The 22,150-nt window shown below is 44.9% G+C and overlaps 1 protein-coding gene and 1 pseudogene across 1 annotated transcript in view; one reads left to right on the forward strand and one right to left on the reverse strand.

Moving 5' to 3' along the window:
• Positions 1-3,282: 3,282 nt before the first annotated feature.
• Positions 3,283-4,781, reverse strand: LOC116890140 (annotated as a pseudogene).
• Stx12 (syntaxin 12) overlaps positions 4,677-22,150 on the forward strand; it is a 29,114-nt gene continuing 11,640 nt past the window's right edge. The window contains exons 1-3 of the mRNA XM_032896668.1: positions 4,677-4,897; positions 16,676-16,745; positions 19,926-20,025. Coding sequence (XP_032752559.1) covers positions 4,780-4,897; positions 16,676-16,745; positions 19,926-20,025 — 288 coding nt within the window. The 5' untranslated portion in view covers positions 4,677-4,779. The remainder of the gene's footprint in view (positions 4,898-16,675; positions 16,746-19,925; positions 20,026-22,150) is intronic.

Below are 22,150 nucleotides of genomic sequence, written 5' to 3' on the forward strand. Positions count from 1 at the left end.
TTTAAATTTTATTTATTTGTCATCACACCAGCATTTGGGAGGTAGAGGCAGCTGGATCTCTGTGAGTTACAGGCCAGCCAGGGCTACACAGTGAGACTCTGTCTTGATAAACAATAACAGGGCTGGAGAGATGGCTCAGCAGTTAGGAGCACTGACTGCCCTTCCAGAGGTCTTGAGTTAAATTCCCAGCAACCATATGGTGGCTCACAACCATGGGATCTGATGTCCTCTTCTAGTGTGTCTGAAGACAGCGACAGTGTACTTACACATAATTAATAAATCTTTAAAAAAAAAACAATAACAACTACAAAAAACAATTTTAAAAAAGACTTAAGGGCTGGAGAGATGGCTCAGCAGTTAAGAGTACTGACTGCTCTTCCAGAGGTCCTGAGTTCAAATCTCAGCAACCACATGGTGGCTCACAACCATCTGTAATGAGATCTGATGCCCTCTTCTGGTGTGTCTGAGGACAGCTACAGCGTACTCATCTATAATAAATAAATCTTAAAAATAAATAAATAAATAAATAAATAAATAAAAAATAAATATTAAAAAAAGACTTCAAAGTGCTATCCTAGTGTATAAGAGACCAAAATACAAGTAGCAAAATAAAAAAAAAAATCTGCCTTATTTGCCCTGGATTTCCTACATAATCCACATTTACTGCCTAATATGTAGGTGCAATCCTATGTTACATGTCCTCCCATGCCCTTCACATAGAGTAGTGCTTGTGCGTGCTGGAAACCATTAGCTGAAAACAGAAAAGAGGCCGAAAGCCTTAGAAAGTGAGAATCCACCATAAATTACGGCAGCGGCATTTGGACAAAGTGTCTCTCATTCCTTCTCCCATGCTTTCTGGGCTGTTTGGAGACACAGGGCAGCAGGCAGCCCTTTGCGACGGACAATGAAAGATACAGGGCGAGTGAAGTAAAGGATTCAGCCTCTGCCGCTCACTCTTGGCTAAAGGACACAAAGGGCAAGTGTTTGATTTCCGTCCTTAATGTGACATCAGTGTATTATTAGTGACCCAGGGTTTACGAATGCATTCAAACCGATACATTTTAGGGCCTCATGTGGGGAATCTAATCTGTTAAATCTGTGCAGTAAAACATAGGCTTTAACATAAAACTGTGAATCATAAGGAGGTATTAGGTTGTGTGTGTGTGTGTGTGTGTGTGTTGTTGCTCTGTGTGTGTGAATGGTGCATGCACATATATACGCAAGTGCATGACCCTGTGTGTGCACACTCAGAAGATGGAGAATTTCTTCTTCTTTTGGTTTTTGCATTAATGCCTTGAGACAGGCTCTCCCACTGATCTTTGACTAAGCTGACTGAGTAGTGAACTCTGGGACTCACGTCAATCTGTTTCTTAATATCTGCTTGCAGGCCTGGGTGACGATGTCCAGCCTTTTTTTTTTTTTTTTTTTTTTTTAGATTTATTTATTTTATGTACATGAGTGTTTTGGCCTACATGTATGTATATGCGCCATGGGTATACTCAGTGCCTGAAGAGGCCAGGAGAGGGCATCAGATCTTAGAGTTACAGTCAGTCGTGAACCAACCTAAGGGTTTTGGGAACCAACCAAACTCAGGCCATCTGCAAGGATCTCACTCTTGACGGCTAAGCTATCTCTCCAGCCATGGCATCCAGCTCTTTACCTGGCTGCTTCAGGGATTCGAATTCAGGCTCTTTGTGTAGAACAAAGGATCTTACCTAATACCCCATCTCCTTGGCCCTTATTTGGGATTTTTTTTTTTTTGGGGGGGGCGTTCAAGGCAGAGTTTCTTTGTGTAGCCCTGGCTGTTCTGGAACTTACTTTGAAGGCCAGGCTGGCCTGGAATTCTGAGATCTGCCTGCCTTAAAGGCTTGCACTACCATTCCTGGCTCCATTGTTTTTGTTTGAAACAGGGTCTCACCATGTATTCCTTGATGGCTCAGAACTTACTGTGTACTTGGTCTTGAATTCAGAGATCTGCCTGCCTCTGCCTTCCAAGTGCTGTGATTAAGGCTGTGTGCCACACTGTCCAGCCAAGATGCCATTGCTTTTAATCCCAGCCCTTGGGAGGCAGATGCAGAGAGGTACACAGGTCTTTGACTTCGAGGCCAGCTTGGTCTACAAAGTAAGTTCCAGGACAGCCAGGGTTATACAGAGAAACGCTGTCTTGAAAAACAAACAAAAATTCCAACCAAACAAAAATACATTTAAAGATAAAAATGGGGATGCTTTCCTTGCTGTAAAGTGTTTATAAAACCAGCAACTTAAAATAAGAATTCACACATAGTATGCGCCCCCAAAATATGATTGTTACTTTATTGAGTAATTAGGAGGGAGAGGGGCTGGAGAGATGGCTCAGTGGGTAAGAGCACTGATTGCTCCTCTAGAGGTCCTGAGTTCAATTCCCAGCAACCACACGGTGGCTCACAACCATCTGTAATGGGATCCGATGTGCCCTTCTGGTGTGTCTGAAGACAGGGACAGTGTACTCACATAATACAATAAATAAAAAAATAAATATTTAAAAAAAAAGAGTGGAGGGAGAAATAAAAGTACTTTGAAACCCTTAAAACTCACCAATCGGCTATAGATCTGAACGTCAGGGTTGCTTCATTTGCCTATATTTGAGCCTGGGTTCTCAGAATAAAGCAGAAAAGGAAGTAACGGTTGGGGCAATCTGGCACAGTTTTATGTAAATCAAAATTTCTTGCATGATGTCCTGGACTTTGGGGAGATACAACATGGCTAGGAAAACTTGTCCAAAGGCATCTCCTATTTCACTTCATTGTCCTGTCTAGCATGTTCCAAACCTGGAGAGATCTGATACTTAAATCACTATTTATCTGGAGTCAAAGCACTCGTACTAATCATGGCGGTTGTCTGGGGAAGCCCTGAACATTGAATGAAGGGACCTTCATGTTACTGAAGTTGGGACACTGAATTGAGGCAGCATTGGTGATCTTAAAACCTACTTCCCCAAACGTGCTTGGCTTCTAGTAGTGAGAACAGATAAGATTAGATGTAAGCCCTTCCAAGGAGAATGGTGCCTCGATTTCAACTAGGGTCTCCCCAGAGACAGCATCTGGAAGAGGCTTTTCTAACAGCAGGGGAGGACAGCATCGATGTCATCACAGAAAGCTTCCAATTTAGCCGCCTCTTTTTCTCCTGAGCTCCTCAAATGATCAGTAAGGCTTCCGTGGGATTTGTGGGGCTGGTTCATAGTGTAGCTTATACCACGTGACCAGTTGCCAAACCCAAGATCTCTCGCCCCTCCTCCTCCCACAGCTAACTGCAGGTGTTTGGGGTGTGACGTGGGTAGCTTGTCTCCACCTGAGTGTCCCTGATCTCTCTGATGAAAGAATATACCTTTTCATCAATTACCTGACACTTCAATTTTTCATCCTTGAAAAGGCAAAGTTTGGGGCTGGAGAGATGGTTGAACAGTTAAGAACACTGGCTGCTCTTCCAGAGGACAAGGCTCAATTCCCAGCACCTACACGGCAGCTCACAGCTGTCTGTAACCCCAGTTCCAGGGCTTCTGACACCCTCACATAGGCAAAACACCGCTGAGCATAAAAATAATTAAAACAACAGGAAAGGAGCAGTTTATGGTGTCTTATCTGGAGTTTCACCAAAAACATGGCTTATGGCAACTCCGTGGCCCAATCCTCTGGCGAATATAAGTCTCTGGTCTGTCTTGAAATACTGGGAGAAGAATGCAAATACCACATTCATGCCCCGGGGATCAGGAATGAATTTTTTTTCTTAGAACTTTTTCCATAACCTTTTGAATCAGAAAGTCTCTTCTTCCCTTTCACACAACCAGAGTCGGAGTCGGGAGTCAGGCAGTTATCTGCCACAGGAGGGGCTCTGACATAGTAGGAGAGGCTGGGGAAGGCAGCCCAGTTTTCGTCGGTGTGGTGCACATTTTAAGTTGGTGGGCTGTCAGTCAAATGTGATCTAACTGGCAATATATCTCATGACTGAATTCCGCAGGAAGGGAATGTTTTTTATTTGTTTGGGGGTGGTGTGTGTGTGTGTATGTGTGTGTGTGTGTGTTTCGAGACAGGGTTTCTCTGTGTCACTTTGGCTGTCCTGGAACTCACCCTGCATACCAGAATGGCCTCAAAGTTAGGAAATGATATTGACAATGTTCCAGAATCCCTTTAAGTGGGTAAGCACGGAGTACACCGTGTGGGTGGTTGGTTTCGGTAGTAACTTCATTCTTGTTAGAAATGCAGGTGTTGAACAGTTTTCACCATCGAATTCTGTCGGGTACAACAGAATTGTACTGGTCCAATCTCATGCTCATGCATTCACCTCGGTTTTGCCATGGGTTGAAAAAGCGAGAATTTGCAGGGTGGCTGAGCAGCAATGCTGCGCCGAGCAGCAGGATGCAGGAGCAGCAGGATGCGGACGAGCATGTTGGTGGCAGGCAGGTTGTTGAGCGCGGGGCACGCCGTCTGTAGGAGACTGGGGTAAGAAGTCAGGTCCTGAGTTGGCTGCATAGCTAGAGGAGTCCAGTCTTGCGAGAACGCTTACTCCCAGCAGTTTGAAAACTCTCAAGACACTGCCTACCGTCAGTTCCAGCGGCACACGCGCACTGCGGGATGGGGCGGGGCATGCGCATGCGCACCGCAATGGGCGGGGCCAGTGTGTACGCAGTCACGGCCCCTTCCCCGCCCTTTCTCTTCCCGGTTTTCCTCTCAGCTACTGGGCCGGGTCAGTGGCAGCTTCCGGTAGGAGCGCCGGGAAGCGCGACCCCAGTCTCTGCTCTGTGTCATGTCCTACGGTCCCTTAGACATGTATCGGAACCCCGGGCCGTCGGGGCCTCAGCCCCGTGACTTCAACAGCATCATCCAGACATGCAGTGGCAACATCCAGCGGATCAGCCAAGCCAGTGAGCGAGGGGACCCAGCTGGGAGCGGGGGTGCGGCCTCAGGGACAGGCCTGGGTGAAGCTGCTAAGACGCGGAGCCCGATCGGGGCCTCAGCTACGGCCACACCTGAGGCCGCCGCGAGCCTCCACTCCGGGCGCGGCGAGCTGCCTTCCCCCGGGTCGGTCAGGCTCGGGCCCTTTAGGTCCACACCCCTGTCTTCGGGGTTGTGAGTTGACGGTGCTGGGGGTCAACAGAGCCGACAGCCAGAGGGTGGGAGGGAGTGCGTGTCATCTCCAGGACTGTGAGCACAGGGTTGACATGGCGCAGTGGTCAGCCGAGTTTTTCCAGTCATCGCCGTCTCCCCACCCACCTTGTTTTCCTCAGTTCGGATCAGGGGGATGCTTATTGGTTGCGACTTTAGGTTCACATTCTGCTCGGCGGTTGGGTCCTCGGACATCAGCAACTTTCAATTAAGGGAAGTGGAGAATGCGTGCATTTTGGGTGACTTAACACACTGTGCTTCCTGGTAATTAATCTGGAAATCAGTCAATGACTGGTATTTAAGGGGGGAGGGACTCCTGTTTTATGGCGGAGAATGCACCGGGAACATTTTAGTTTAGGTTGTCTTTTGTAGCAAAGAAGTTTTTAAAATTTCAGAACATGAAGATTTCATTTTCTGCCTGGTACAAAGTCAGTTTGTAACTGCTTACCTTAAAACTCCCTTCTCACCATTAAAGTGTAAAGTGGTTTTTTGAACCTCAGAATCGGCCCAGAGCCTTGTAAACAGAACAACAGAAGCAATTTTACTTTTAAAATAGTGACAACCATCTATGGGGTTTATCATTGTGTTTTTTTTGTGAGCTTAGCTATACTCTGTTAATAGGTAGAGTCAGTTCTAAATTACAGTTATGTCCTAAACTTTAAAACATAAGCTATCACTTTGCTTTTACTTTAATTTTTGAAACAGTTTTTCGATAGCTCTGGCTGCCCTGGAACTTATCCTGTAGACCAGGCTGGCTTCAAAATGAGAGATCCACCTGCCTCCCAAGTGCTGGAATTAATAATGTGCACCACCACACCCAGCTTGTTACTTTACTTTTAAATCTAAATGTATACTGTAGAATTTGAGAGGTAGATGATTTCAGGTGGGAAGGGTTAGATTTGGAGGTAGGAAGGATAGTCAACTTGTCAACCCAGATATTAAAAACACAATAATACTATTGATGACTAGACAGACAGTATGGTACTTTGTGTCCCAGTTTCCTTTTGTTTTGGAGCTGTAATACAGGTTAAATCAGAAATTTCTTATTCAAGGGGCTGGCAAGATGGCTTAGGTAAAGTGCTTGCTGTGAAGGCCTAACAACCTGATTTGAGCCCCAGAACCCAGATAACGTAGAAGGAGCAAATTGACTCCACAGAGCTCCACACTCATCCATACTCGTTCTCTGGCATATACATTGTGTGTGTGTTTATATTAATTTGTGTGTATATTCCACATATCATAATACAATAATAATAAAAAAATTTTAAAGAAAAAATTGTGCCAGGCGTTGGTGGGGCAGACTTTTAATTCCAGCACTTGGGAGGCAGAGGCAGGCAGATCTCTGAGTGTCAGAGGCTAGCCTGTTGATAGCGTTCCAGGACAGTCAGGGCTACACAGAGAAACCTTGTTTTGAACCACGAGAAAGAAGAAAAAAAAAGGGGTGTGAGGGAGAAAGAAAGAAAAATTGTGTTTTCTCAAGACTGGAGTTTTCTCATTGAGACTAACCTAGTTTGAATGTCTATCTGTGGATATTTCATATCTGAGCATTAAGTTGTATAGTAAGCTTAGGAACTGATACAGATTCTTTTAATCACAAGTCTGTGTTCACTTAAATCAAAATTTAGAGTTGAAACTGGGCATAGTTGGCACACAATAGCATTTGAGAGGCCGAAGCAGGAGGATTATCATTACTTAGAGGCAAATCTAGACTGACTAGTGTGTTCAAGGCCATCCTGGGCCACATCTGAGTCTCTTTTCAAAAGGAAAAAGGGAGAAGAGGAAGGAGGAACAGAGAAGGGGTTTAAAACCAAAGCCTAGGTGTGATGAGTCAGGTCTGTAACCCTGGCTCTCAGGAGACCAAGGCAAGACAGTTTCCATGGGTTCAAAGCCAGCCTGAGCTATAGAGTGAGTCTTAAAGCAAAACAACAAAGAAAGGTGATGGTGGGGAATAGGAGTGGTTTTCTTGGTGATAGATACTGATTTAGTGCTGATTAGGCATTGGATCCTTAGAGTCAATAATTAATAATGTTACTAGCCGCTGTTTAAGTACATAGTGTGCTAGGCCGTATGAAAAGTGCTTTATATGTAATATCCTAACTGGTAATAGCCCTGTAGAGTAATTGCAAATATTCCCAGGTTATGAAGTAGGAAACAGACTGAGAAAAGTTAAAGAATTGCCTACCTGGGACTAGAGAGTTGGCTCAGTGGTTAAGAGCACTGACTGTTCTTCCAAAGGTCCTGAGTTCAATTCCCAGCAACCACATGGTGGCTCACAACCATCTGTAATGAGATCCGATGCCCTCTTCTGGTGTGCCTGAAGACAGTATACTCACATAAAATAAAATGTTTAAAAAAGAAAAAAAAAGAAAGAATTGCCTAGCTGAATGTGTGTTTTTCGTTTTTCGTTTCTTTTTGTTTTTTCTTTGTAATATGCTCATCTTCTCTGCTAGATTGTTAGCTGATTGAGGTAGGAAACATGGTTCATTCATCTTTGTTTTTCTGCTGTTTACCTCCGTCCCAAGCATATGATGGGTTCTTTCACTCAGGGTGCAGCGACCATTCTTTGAGCACTGATGTTCACTGGTGAGGAGCAGGGAACAAACTTCTGCATGACATTGTGTGGATGTTTGCATGCATTTACCAATAATATCAAGTCCTAGCAGGTGGTGCGAAGGAAACGGAGCAGGCTAAGTGCATGGAGGGAAGGGAGAATTTCTATCCCCTGGTGAGGACGGCCTCTCTCAGGAGATGATTTATTTTTTCCAAGACAGGGTTCTCTGTGTAGCCCTGGCTGTCCTGGAACTCGCTCTGTAGACCAGGCTGTCGTCGAACTCAGAGATCCACTTGCCTTTGCCTCCTAAATGCTGGGATTAAAGACCTGCACCACCACTGCCTGGGTAGGATGATGTCTGAATCAGCAGATACCAGAATGGAGGGGGCTTTGTGAGTAGCGGAGAAAGGCAGTGTGTGCTGAGGGCAAATGCAAGGACTTTCAGGGGACAAAGAGTAGCAAGGAGGCAGGCGTGGCTGGATGAAAGGCAGGGAGTGAAGAAGGAAAAGACACCAGAGTGGTAGCCGGGGTCAGGGTACATGAAAGCTTACTAATTGTTTTCAGTTACTTTGAGGGAATGAGGTTTCCCTGTCATTTTGTTTGTTTGGCTTGGTTTATTTTGTGTTTTGAGACAAGGTGTCTCTGTAGCCCTGGCTGTCATGGAACTTGCTCTGTCGATAGACCAGGCTAGCTTCAGACTCTGCCTCCTGAGTGCTTTTTTGTTTTTCGAGACAGGATCTCACTGAACCTGGCTATGAGACCAGGCTGGTCTGGAACTCACAGAGATCCACCTGCCTCAGCCTCTAGAGTGGTGGGACTAAAGGGATGTGCCTATACAAGTCTCTACATTATTAACTGAAAAGCTAAGACCTTTCAACTTTTCGAGGTTTGTTAACAGAGTTTAGATTTTCCCTCAGCCTCTTGCTAGTTTTGTTATGTTTCGGTGAATTTTGCTTTACCTCTCCTGCCTTCTCCTCGTCTATGGTTATAATTATTTCATAGAGTTCTGAGAACTGAGATAATTTGCATGAAATGCTAAGACAGTGCCTGCTACAAAGCAGGTTCCTGTAATTCTCACCCTTGGAAGGTGGAGGCAGGAGGCTGGAGTTCAAGGCCAGCCTCAGCTACATAGCAAGTTTGAGACTGGCTTGGCTATGTGAGACCCTGTCTTAAAAAGGCAAACAGTGCCTGCCCCCTACTGGGTGAATACACAAAACATGTTTTCTGTCATTTGGTTCTTTTTTCTTAAACATAACAAGCCAATTTTTCTCACAGTTTAATACCTACTCAAATTCTATATTCCTTAATTAAGCCAAACTTTTTGACCTTGTCCCTAGAGCAGTACTAGTTTGGTGGGATGAAGGACTAGGCATGACACACTTCTCTTTGGACAGTGCCTGGCACAGCAGTGGCGTGTTGGCATTCAGTATGTACTTAATTGATTTTCATCATTGCTAAGTACATTCATTCTTCTTGGTCTTGAGTTTGATAATAATAGCCGTCCTTAGCTGAGTGCTTTTATGTGGCAGACAGCATTCTAAACTTAGCCCATATCATCTTATTTCATCCTCATATCAACCAAAGGAAGTGACCCTTGTTACTCCCACTTCTTAGGTGAGGAAACAGGACAGAAGAGTGTCATGTTTACTCTAGATCACTCAGCTAGGAAGTGCTGGAACCAAGAATCAAGCATAGGCTGTCTTGCTGTCACGCTGCTCCATGCCTGTGATTCTGTCACTTAAGAGGCACAGTCAGGGGGTTGGGGATTTAGCTCAGTGGTAGAGCTCTTGCCTAGCAAGCGCAAAGCCCTGGGTTCGGTCCCCAGCTCCAGAAAAAAAAAAAAAAAAAAAAAAAAAGGAGGCACAGTCAGGAGGTCCACCATATGGAGTTCAAGGCCAGCCTGGGCTAAATTGCAAGTTCTGGGATACCCTAGCCTACATAGATAGTTTCAGACAATGCAGGGCTATATATCAAGAGCCTGTCTTAAAAACAAGAACACAGTCTCAGTTCAGAGCCTGTGCTCTTAACAGCCACAGGTGCTGTCATTCTTGTACAAAGTGGAAGATTACATTTTTAGTTGTTAGTACACAGATTACAGATTTACTATTCCGTTCCGTTTAGTGACTGAATTTTTGGTGTGTGTGTGTGTGTGTGTGTGTGTGTGTGTGTGTGTGTGTGTATACTACAAGGTCTCATGTAGCCCAGGCTAGCCTTTAATTCCTGACCTCCTTGTCTCAGCCTCTCAAGTGGGATTGTGGATGTGTACTATCACTCCTGACAAACTGTTTTGCAGAAGTTAAATCCCAGCCTTCAAGAGGCTGAGGCAAGAAGATCAGGATCTAGGTCTGCGTATTTTCTTTACTTTCTGTCTGTCTTTCTTTCTCTCTTTCTTTCTTATTTATTTATTCATTCATTCAATCATTCATAGGGTTTTTTTGGTTTTGTTTTGTGTGCGTGTGTGTGTGTGTGTGTGTGTGTGTGTGTGTGTGTGTGTGTGTGTTTTGGAGACAGGTTTTCACTATGTATTCTTGGTTGGCTGGGAACTCATAGCGTTTTGCCTGCCTCTGTCTCTTGAGTGCTGGAATTAAAGGCATGTGTCACCACACATAACCTTGTTTTATGTCTTAGTACAATTAATGCTTTCTACATTAAATATGTTTGTTTATGTGTGTGTGTCTATGGGTATGTATGTGTTCCGCATGCATGCCTGGTACCCTCATAGGTCAGAAGATGGGAGTCAGGTGGAACTGGAGTTACGGGTGGTTGTGAACAGACACGTGTGCTAGGAACCAAATCCAGGTCCTCTGCAAGAACAGCATGTTTTTAGTGGATTGAATTAGAGCATTAGATTGTCTCAAGAGAATTTTTGTCCCATCTGTGTGATGGAAATTACTTTCAATGTGGTTAAATAGGTTTGGACTGTAGTTAGTGGGGATATTTAGGTTTTGCTGATAGTTGTTAAAAGTGGATACAAAGTGTTCAAGTTAGAATTATTCTTGGTGTACAATAATTGATTTATTGTTATTCTTTTTTTTTTTTTTTTTTTTTTTTTTTCGGAGCTGGGGACCGAACCCAGGGCCTTGCGCTTCCTAGGCAAGCGCTTTACCACTGAGCTAAATCCCCAACCCCTCATTTTTTTTAAAGAAGAGTTTTAGCCAGGACACACTTTTAAATGGGAGGACAAATGTAAAGTTTAAACCAAATGTAAAGTTTCTAATATTAAGTAGCATTTCATAGGACGTACTCAATTGTCTTTATGTAAAACATTTTTAATTTATTTCAAGTGTATGAGCATTTGCCTGTATGTATATGGCCCATACCTAAAGACAGTCATGAGTTGTCATGTAGGTGTTGGGAATTGAACCTGAGTCCTCTAAGAACACTGAGTCACCTCTCCAGTCCATATCTAGAGTATTTTACCACGGGTGGGGAAGGTAGTTCAGTGGTAGAGCACATGCCTAGCATGTGTGAGATCCTTGGCTCATTCCCCAGATGATCTACACGTGCAAAATCATATTATAAAACATTGCGTTGACCTACTTCATGTGCTGGGGATTGAACCCAGGGCTTTACATATATGGTCGGCAAGCATCTCCCACTGGAACCGTATCCCTAACAGTAACATGTCAGTCAAAGTGGACTGAGGAGATAGCTCATTTGAGGATCTGAGTTTGATCTTCAGAACCCAGATGTCGTACTTCAAGTGCCAGGCAGACTGAGACAGTTGAATCCTTGGAAATCAAAGGCAAGCCAAGGTGTATGACACTTGAGGGATGACCCTAGGATTGTTAACTGCCCACACACTCCCACACCATTCTCCTCACCCCCAAAATAAAACTTTCATTTGCTAGAATTCTTGGAAAAGGAGTGTCCAGGTTTAAAGAGTTGGCTGAGGGGTTAAGAGGATCTGGGTTCAATTCCCAGAACTCAGATGGTGACTCACAACCACCCCTGACTTCACTTCCAAGGGATTGGTGTGTTCCTCTGGTCTCCTCAGGTACTAAGCACACAAGTGGTGCACAGACATACATGCAGGCAAAATACTTATACATATAAAATTTTTAAGAATGAAATAAAAGGAGTGTTCACATTAATCAAGTGGACAGAAAGTCCTTTTAGATTTAATTCACTTTAATAAAAATATCTTTCAAATGTATCATTTTAATATTTTAAGCACACTCAAGTGAAAATAAATCTTTTTGTAAATGTTTCTGTTTTGTGCTTTAATTTTGGGAAGGTTGCAGCTCTTGGGTGTAAGCCGTGTGGGCCAGTGGTCCCTAGTTATTAGTCACAGGCCCTCATGCTGTGCTTACAAAAAGCAGTCTGCAAGCCTTAGTGACAGGTAAATAAAAGACCCTGTCATCCTTTTGCATTGGATTTTAGGGTGTCTGATGAGTCTAGATGGAAACTTGTAGCTTCTTAGTGTTCAAAAATATAGAAAGAGCCAACGAAGGCTATATTCATGCTAGTGCTTAGTAAGCAAATGACTCCAAACTCCCAAGCTGACTTCCCTAAAGTCCTTAACTAGCAAGTTCACATGATTTCTGCAAAGGAAACCAAATAATGGGGGGAAAGTTCTGTGTCATTTATAAGTGCACAGAAAACAACCGATTATGGCTGTCTCCATATTCTCTCAGATCTCGACAGCTTCCTAGAGTGTGTAATGCTTGAATGGGAATGAATCGATAGTTACATACCCTGATGCACCTTTAGATAGCCCCAGTTTATCTTTTCACCTTCCCCCAAAACAGTTTCGCTGTGTAGCCCTGGCTGACCTGGAACTCACTCTGTAGACCAGGCTAGCCTGAAACTCAGAGATCTGCCTGCCTCTGCCTGTCCACCCCCGCCCGGCATCAGCCTACTTTCAGAACAGCTTCATTCTGTAGTCCAGGTTGGCCTCGAGGTTCAGATCTCCCCCATCCTCCTGAGTGCTGGCTGGCAGTTCAGGTGTGTGCTGCTGTGCATGCCTGCCTGACTTTTGTTTGTTTGTTTGTTTGTTTGTTTGTTTATTTATGGCTGCCTTGGAACTCACTGTGTAGACTACTCTGGCCTTGAGCACACCAAGATGGCCTGCCAAGTGTTGGGATTAAGGAAGGCATGTGGGGTTGGGGATTTAGCTCAGTGGTAGAGCGCTTGCCTATGAAGCCAAGGCCCTGGGTTGGTCCCCAGCTCCAAAAAAAAAAAACAAAAAAAAAAAAAAAAAAAAAGGAAGGCATGTGCACTATGCAGTTTACACCTTGCATTTATAAGATTAAGAAAGTCACACGTGTCTATCTCCGAGGCTCACATTCTGGTCACAGAGAAACTCTATGATTATCCACCATACTTCTGGGACTAGAGTGTTTCATTGTAACTGACTTTGGGGCTCACCCGTGTGGGAGGACTTGGAGATCTTTTAGTCCTCAGGAGTAGCACTGTAATGAGAGGCTGGGAGGTAACTCAGCTGGCACAGCACTTGCTCTGCACACACAAACCTTAGGCTTAATCTCTAGCCCCACAAAAGTCGGGTGTGATAACCCATGCCCGAAGTCACCCCAGTACTCCAGAAGTGGAGGCAGAAATTCAAAGCCATCTTGAGTTATGTAGGGAGGCCAACCTTGGCTAAGTAGAAGCCCATCTCAATTAACTACGAGATTTGATGAGAAACATTGAAAACTCCACACATGTAATAAGTCTTCGATAAACAGTTAGTTAAATCTGGATATAATCTGCAAGTGGTAAAAAAGGCCCAGCAAAATAAAATAACACACTCGGCTCCACACATGTGTTAATGGTCAAGTATGGCTAAGATGTTAAGTCTTTTTATCCTAATTTACCTCGATTCACATCTTTTGCCTTAACTTGAAAGCCATAAAGTTGAAGGGAAGAGGCTGAGTCAGTATTCTTGCACCCTCTGAGTGCCTGGCCCTCTCTGCTGGACTCTCTAGTACAGAGGCATATGTATTCCCAGAAATGGGAGGCACTGGGGAGGGAGCAGGTTAGAGCCGGGATATCAGTCTACCCGGAGTTAGGTTAAGGTACTGTCAGATAAACAGGGTGGGGCAAAGTGGAACTCTGGGAAGTCGGACCAGCCCTGTGTGACTGCATTCTATTTCCTTCAAGACTCAGCCCTCGGAGAGCAGCACTATGTGACTCAAAGCATATAGTCTTCGGAACAGCCCTGTGTTTGAATTCTAGTTATGGCATGCTGTTCATAACCCATCAGTCGCTCGCCGTTTAATTCAAATCTCATTGTAATTGCACAAGGTCCTCTCTAACCTGACTCCCCACCACCTCTTTGGCCAGCGCTTATCTCTTGCTCACTCAGCTCCAGCGCTGACTGTCGCACCACGGGAGCTCCCTTGGAGGACTTTGCCCTGGTTAATTACTCTCTTTGCCCGGATGGCCCCTTCCCCATAAGTGCACTGCCCTGCCTTGCATTTTCTTTAGGTCTGTGCTCATTGTTTCCTTATCTGGCCATTCATTAAGCGAGTGCCCTCTGCCTACCCCTCCGCCCTCACCTCAGCTTATTTCCTTTGGTCGGATTGTTATCGCCCAGTGTGTTTTATCATCCACCCTTGAGAGCGTCAGCTTCCTGAAGCAAGTGCCTGCTAGTGTCTAGGACAGTGTGGAGTATAAGCACGGTTCCCCGAGTGAACAAGTCGGGCCTGTCACTCTTGAGCTTCGTTTGCTCACATGAGGCAGGGGCATGCTAATGCTTTCTAGCATTGCTTATGTCCAGTGGGAGCATGCCGAGCCACTAGCCCAGTGTCTGCATAAGAGGTGCTCAGAACTCATGTCTGCTCCTCCTCTCTTTTGAAACAGTTTCAGGTGACTGAGGATGGAAGTTGTTTCTTTCTCCCATGAGGGTTGAGACTCAGGTGTCAGACTTTACAGCAGATGTCTTTAGCCACTAAGCTGTCCAACTAGACCCTAAACGATAGATTTTTTTAAACTTCAAACTTGTGGTAAGCAGACACCCACTCTGCTTAGCTCTGGAAGCACCGCATGTGTATTATCTGTGTGATATTGACACTAGACAACAGCACTGGCCTCCTCACTTGCTTAACTAAGCCTGTTCTTCTGTAGTCTGATAGCATGAATGACGTTTGGATGTTGATCCGGAGGGAAAGATGCTTGCCCACAGAGGACTACCTTCCTCTGTGCTATGTTATCTGTTGAAATTCTGCAACAGCTTGAAAATAGGTTTCATTTGTTTGCACCTTCCTCCACAAGATAAGTGAGAGTGGAGAAGGAAGGAAAGGCTGTGCTCCATCAGCTAAACACCAGCCTGGCAGTGGTAGTGCCTCCCAGCACTAGGGAGGCAGGGGCAGGTGGATCTGTGAGTTCAAGGCCAGCCTGGTCTACTGAGTGAGTTCTAGAACAGCCAGGATTACAGAAACCCTTCCTTGAAAAACTAAAACAAACAACAAACAAAATTAGTTGTAAACACTACTTCATGTGGAAAACTAAGAATAATCTGTCTGTTAATGAGTTCTGTTCATGAGTTTGTTTGTATGAGGTCCTGGGTTCAGTTGTTAAGGAGACAGACAGATAGACAGTCAGACAGCATACACACACATACATACATATAATAGACAATTATCCACCAACTTAGTAAATCTCCCCCCACCTCCTCTGACAACCTGGGAGAGAGAATAGAAAGCAAGGCAAGAGGGAAGCCAGGGCTCTGTCTGCGTTGCAGAAACCGGTCTGGGGCAGGGATAGGAGGTTCCCAGCGGAGCGCTGCTAGCAGGTTCCCTATTGATAGGCCTAGGCCTCCTCTGCCAAGGAGGTTAAAGGTCAAGGATTCGAACATGAGCATTCCCAGGCTACCAGATGTCTAGGGAAAAGAAAGGGCTAAATAAAACTATATTTGGCTGCGATGCCGTATGGGAAAAGAACATTCTCCATTGGAGTCTATATGCCTGGGGTTGGTTTTTTTTAACTGTTACTTTTTGTGTGTACATAGATAAGATACATGTATTGTCTCACATATCTGTTTCAGACCATTGCTATGAAAGTTAGAGGGCGTGTACACATTTTAATAGAGCGCTTGATACTAAAAGTACTTAATCAGTGTCCCCATGTTACTGAAAATAAATGTACGTTGTCTTCTGAAAGCATTTGTTATAGAAAGCTAGTTTGTATTGTGGATACAGGATTTCCTGTATTCCAGGCTGGCTTTGAATTTGCTGTATATCCAAGGATAACTTTGAACTTAACGGCATGCACCACCCTATTTTTTTATGCAGTGTTGGGGATTTAACCCAGGGCTTCATGCATGCTAGGCAAGCTCCCTACCAGTTAAACTGTATCCTAGCCCCCCACAGACTAAAATTGTTTGTCGAAAGCTGGTATAGTGACTCTCACTTGTAATGTCAAGAAAAATGTGATTAATAAAAGAGAATCAGGAGTTCTCCCACTAGACCATTTATTTTCTCCCTCATGATCCCTTTGGATCACTGAAAATAATTTTTCTTTTTAATTTACGACTTGAAATCTAACTAGACTAAATCGTCAGAAGTCTAACTCATCGGATGTTGAGGCAGGAAGATAGGTGGTCGAGCTAGCCTAGGCTACAGATGGAGACTCTGTCTCAGAAAAACAAGTCAGAAGATACTGTTGCAGACTGTTGTAGCTTTGAGACTCTTTCAAAGGTGATGACTGCCTTCTTGCCTTTTTATGCTGCTGGCATAGAGCCCCAGGCCGTGGGCACTCACACTGCCAGTTTCCTGCCTTCACATTCCCAACGGGGAAGTGTTTAGTGTCGGGGACATCAGAAGAATTACTCAGTTCTTTGGAGAAGATAAACAAACCACCTTCAGTTTAATGAACCTTGCAAAAGCACCATGGGGGAATGTGTTTGTCACGATCGTGGCCTTAGCATGGTTCCTGTGAGTTGCATGTATGTAGGCTATGGGGTGACCAAACTCTGCAGAATATGGTGCTCATGATGAACGTGTTTATTTTTTTTTTTAAATAAATCTTTCCCCCTTCTTTCTAGCTGCTCAGATAAAGAATTTGATGAGCCAACTTGGAACTAAGCAGGACTCAAGCAAACTCCAGGAAAATTTGTGAGTAGCTTCCCCAAAAGGTTGAGTTTTGTGAGGGCCCTTTGAGGACATAGGCCTTCCTGAGGGCAGTGAGATCAGCGTGGGCGAGGCGAGGGGTGGGCGGTAATAACTGAACCTGGAAGAGAGGAGCAAAGTATATTAGTGCATCCAGACTTCTGCTGCCTTGAATTGTTTCTCTTCTTGGTCTGGTTTGCAGAGTAGTTTAGTCAGGCGGAGAAGGAACTCCCTCCGCTCTCCCACTGCCTCCAGGACCTGTGTAACCTGTGTGGGTGACCTTCCTATCCAACTCTAAATACAAAAATATCATTCTCAGTCACACAAAGGGACCATGAGGGAGAGAATAAATGGTCTGGTGGGAGAACCAACTCTTTTTTAAATCACATTTTTCTCCATATTTTTGTTTTAAAAGTTCTATTCTTGCTGGGTGTGGTGGCGCACACCTTTAATCCCAGCACTGGGGAGGCACAGGCAGGTGGATCTCTGAGTTGGATGCCAGCCTGGTCTACAGAGCGAGTTCCAGGACAGCCAGGGCTACACAGGACAGAATTGTTCTATGCTTAGGGGTGAAAACAGTTCAGTAGTCCTCTTGCACTGGCCAGTCTTCTGGAAGACCGAGGTTCAATTCCCAGCACCAGCTTGGTGGGTCGGGACTGTTGGCAGCTCTGTCTCTGTGGGGTCTAACTCTCTTTTCTGGCCTTTATGGGCACTGCACATGTATAGTGCACAGACATACAGGCAAATCACCCGTACACATAAAATAATAAAGTTAAAATTTTATTCTATGGTGCCAGAAAAATGGCTCAGCAAGTAAAGAAAAGTGCTTGGAACTCACATGGTAGAGGAGAGATCTAAGTAGAAAGGTGTTCTGTAATGTCAGCACGTCTCATGTGCATCCTGGCACGCCTGGGTCCAAGTGCATCATGGTACACTTACACACCTACACACACACACACACACACACACCTACACACACATACATACACACACATCCCTACACACACACACACACACACACACATACACACACATACACACACATACATACACACATACACACACGCATGCACACACACATACACACACATACACACATATACACACAACACACACCTACACAAACACACACACACACACACACACACACATCCACACATACCCACACACACACACGCACACACACCCACACACACCCACCCCCACACACCCACACACACCTACACACCTACACACACATACATACCTACACACACACCTACACACACACATACACATACACACACACACACACACACCCAAATAAAATGTAATTTTTTTCTCTAAAGTTCTGTTTTTTATCTCTGGCTGGGCTCAAACTCATGGAGATCCACCTGCCCCTGCTGGGATTAAAGGCGTGCGCCACCATAGCCCAGCTCTGTTCTTCATCTCTGAAGTCTGTGGAGCAGCGTGTTTGTTTCCTCTAGATGGTGTGAAGCGAGCGAGGAACTGTTAGCACAGGGAGCTATTCTAAGGAGAGGTGACACGTCTGCCTGTTAGTGTTCCTACGATGCTCTGGCTCCTGATTGGCTCCTCTTGTTATCTCTCTGGTTTTCTAATCTTAGAAGCCTGCTTGCAGTGAAAAAACACTGTGGTATCCTAGCCACTAAGGTGCTGCAACAATAGATCACAGGCCAGGAAGTTTATAAACAATCACAGTCCTCAGGCTGAGAGGTTGAATGAAGATCAAGGCTCTGACAGATGAGGGCCCTCTTTTTCTTTTCTTTTTTTTTTTTTTTTCCTTTTTTTTTCCAGAGCTGGGGACTGAACCCAAGGCCTTGTGCTTGCTAGGCAAGTGCTCTACCGCTGAGCTAAATCCCCAACCCCGAGGACCCTCTTTTTCAATAGAGGATGTTTGGGTTTTGTTTTCCTTTTGAAATGATTTCACTATAAAAGCCCTGGCTGCCCTGGAACTTATTATGTAGACCAGACTAGCCTGGAACTCCTAGAAATCTACCTGTCTCTGCCTCCCAAGTGTAGTCTCACCATCACGTGAGGCGGATGGTGCTTTCTTACTGTGTCCTCACTTGGTGGAATGTATTCTTTTTTTTTTTTTTTTTTTGGTTCTTTTTTTTCGGAGCTGGGGGCTGAACCCAGGGCCTTGCGCTTGCTAGGTAAGCTCTCTGGTGGAATGTATTCTTAAATGCCCATCACAGGCTGATAACGTTCTAATCCTACCTCCTAATACCATCACTCGGGGGCTAGGAGTTCGACACAAATTCAGCATGTGGATGGCTTCCCTGTCACCCCAAAAAACCTTTGTAGAAATGGCCGGAGAAGAGAGGGAGCCGTGGTGGGAAGAGCCTTGTGTTCATTTATTTTTATTCCCATTGCATCGTTTTTATATTCCTGTTCTTCCCCTTGAATTTCATTTTCCTCCTCCCTTCCATCCATCCATCCATCCATCCCACTTTGTCTCAGAGACTGGCCTCAAATGTTCCTCCTATGTCAGCTTCAGAGGGGCTAGGGCCGTGATGGAGGCCTCTGCACCCATCGCCTAGCTTCTGTGTGTTTTGGTTGTTAGTGTTTATGGCACTAGAGACTGGGTCCAGTATCTTGCACAAGAGGTAAGTGCTCAGAACAGCCTAGGGCCCAGAGGGCAGGCACAATGATGAAGAGATGGGGGAGCAAAGGGAAAATCCGCCCCAAAAACCAGCTTTTAAGCAAGACCTTGGGAGTGGCTCTTTGGAGCCTTTTCCTAGGTATGTAGGAAGCTCTCCATGCTTTACTGCATGTTCCATGCAGCCGCCCAGTCCGTGGACTGTTACAGGTGCTGAGCGCGCAGAGCTCCTGGGAAGTCGGCAAGAATTCCAGAGTGAGTTGAGTGTGGAAAGCCATTAGGTTTGGGTGCAGGTCGTAATTACTCCTCTGTTTCTATCAGAATACAGACAGGCATTTCCTCCCACAGAGTTGAGGTTCCTGGGCTGGGCTTCCTTCAGCAGGCAGGTGTCATTGAGCGAGCATCTTTCTGCTCAGTGGACTGCTTCAGCAATGAAGAAGGCCTTTCAGTGGGCTTGTGAGCACAGCACTGACGCTACTGTTCTAATGGCTCTTCATTCCTTGTACTGGGAGTCCCTGAGCACAAAGTCATGATAAGAGAGCTCTCAAGAAGCCACAGCATCCTGACACCTGTCTCTTCTCTCTTAGGCAACAGTTCCAGCACTCCACAAATCAGCTTGCCAAGGAGACAAATGAGTTGCTGAAGGAGTTAGGGTCCTTGCCCCTACCCTTGTCTGCATCAGAGCAGGTTGGTATTTCCCGGTTTGTTTATTAATAGAGAAGGACTTTGTTCTGGTGGAGTGGCAGTATATGGAACAAAAGCTAGTAGGGCTTTGTTTCTTGATAGACATTCTCTAATCCTTAATTTTCTTACCACATTCCCCAGTTTCATTTCTGTTGTTGTGATAAAATACCGCAACAAAAAGCAACCTAGAGGAGAATTTACAGTTCCATATTATAGTCTGTTGTTGTGGGAAAATCAAGGTACAGGAGCTTGGAGCAACTAGTCACGTCCCGTCCACACTCAAGAGAGAGATGAATGCATACCTGCTTGTCCTGTCCTCACTCGCTGTGCTTAGCTCCAGTTTTCTACTTTTTTTTAAGTACTTACTTCATGTATGTGAGTACACTGTAGCTGTCCTCAGACACCAGAAGAAGGCATCAGATCCCATTACAGAGGGTTGTGAGCTACCATGTGGTTGCTGGGAATTGAACTCAGGACCTCTGGAAGAGCAGTCCATGCTCTTAACCGCTGAGCCATCTCTCCAGCCTCCATTTTTCTACTCTTGCACAGTTCATGATCTCCTACCTAGGGAATGGTGCTACCTACAGTGGGCTGGATTCTCCCACACTAATCCCTTTAGTTAAGACAATCTCCTATAGACATGTTGACAGGCTAACCCAATGTAAACAATCACTCATTGAGACTCCCTTCCAAATAATTATAGGTTACGTAAAGATGACCATTAAACTACCCATACAGAGAGACAGTATGACTCTTGTGGCAATAATGTGTGTACCAGGTGTAGCAAAGTGCCTGGCGTCCATCATGTGCTGTGTGCGTGATGACCTGCTATTATTAGTAACACATTGCAATGTAATTAGCCAAGGAGGAATCTCCGTGGTTGCATCTCTGGGCTTTGGTGTCAGCTGGGCTTGCAGGCTGGGTCTTTAGTTTGTTTAATGCCTCATTTCTATACATTTTGACTGAATAGCTTTTATATTTTGCAGTCACTTTCGTATCTCAGGTCACCCTTAGGTCTTAGGATAAAGGAATGCTCAGAGGAGACTTCTTTGCCAGCTGGAGATGCTCTCGCATTGAGTGCTTACCTGGCTTGCGTACAGCCTTTGGTTCGATCCCCGGTGTCACTGACAATAACCATTTTAGTGCATGTGTCCTCTGGTTAGCTCTGAGTGGCTGCTTTGGTCCTTACTCACGCTGATTCTTCAGTAATGGGCCTGCTCTCCTTCCATCCATTCTCTCCACCTTGCTTCCAAATCATCCTTCTTGTAGCTGTGTACGGAGGAGTACACATTTGCCAGTGCTTTTATAGTAATGACAAAGGCGTCTAATTGCCTGATGCAGGCAAAGTTGTGTAAGAGCTTGAGAATGAAATATTAGCCCCAGCAACGTATAAACAGAAAGTTAGGTCTGCTCCCAAAGCCTTCATCTGCGGGGTTCTAAAGCCAAAGACATGTTTTTGGATTATACATGCTATTGTTCCCTCAATTAGCCCTAGTCATTAAGAACAAATGGAGTTGCAGACATGCTCTCCTCGGTGAAGTACAACTCTGTTTCAGCCATTTGCTGCTTTCCTTTGCCTTCCATATCTAATCCGGCTCAACCCCGTTACTCATCCTACCAGTGCCTGTCTGTTAAATCGGCGGCTCTTAGCCTGCGCATCGTGAGCTCTTTGGGAGTCACATGACCCTTTCACAGGGGTCACACATCAGATATCCCGAATATCAGATATTTAAATTACAACTCTTAGCTAGCAAAGTTACGGTTACGAAATAGCAATAAAAATAGTTTTATGGGGCTGGAGAGATGGCTCAGCGGTTAAGAGCACCCGACTGCTCTTCCAGAGGTCATGAGTTCAATTCCCCAGCAACCACATGGTGGCTCACAACCATCTGTAAAGAGATCCGATGCCTCTTCTGGTGTATCTGAAGACAGCTACAGTGTACTTGTATGTAATAAATAAATAAATCTTTAAAAAAAAAAAAAATAGTTTTATGGCTGGAGTCAGCACAACATGAGGAGCTGTATTTAAGGGTCACAGCATTAGGAAGGTGCTTTCTATTTCCCATGCATGCATTCTGTTAGGGGATCTCTCAGCTGCTGACTACCGTGGCCTTTTTTTGAACCCCGT

This window comes from Rattus rattus, chromosome 1, assembly GCF_011064425.1.
Source record: "Rattus rattus isolate New Zealand chromosome 1, Rrattus_CSIRO_v1, whole genome shotgun sequence".
In the NCBI taxonomy this organism is placed as follows: Eukaryota; Metazoa; Chordata; class Mammalia; order Rodentia; family Muridae; genus Rattus; species Rattus rattus.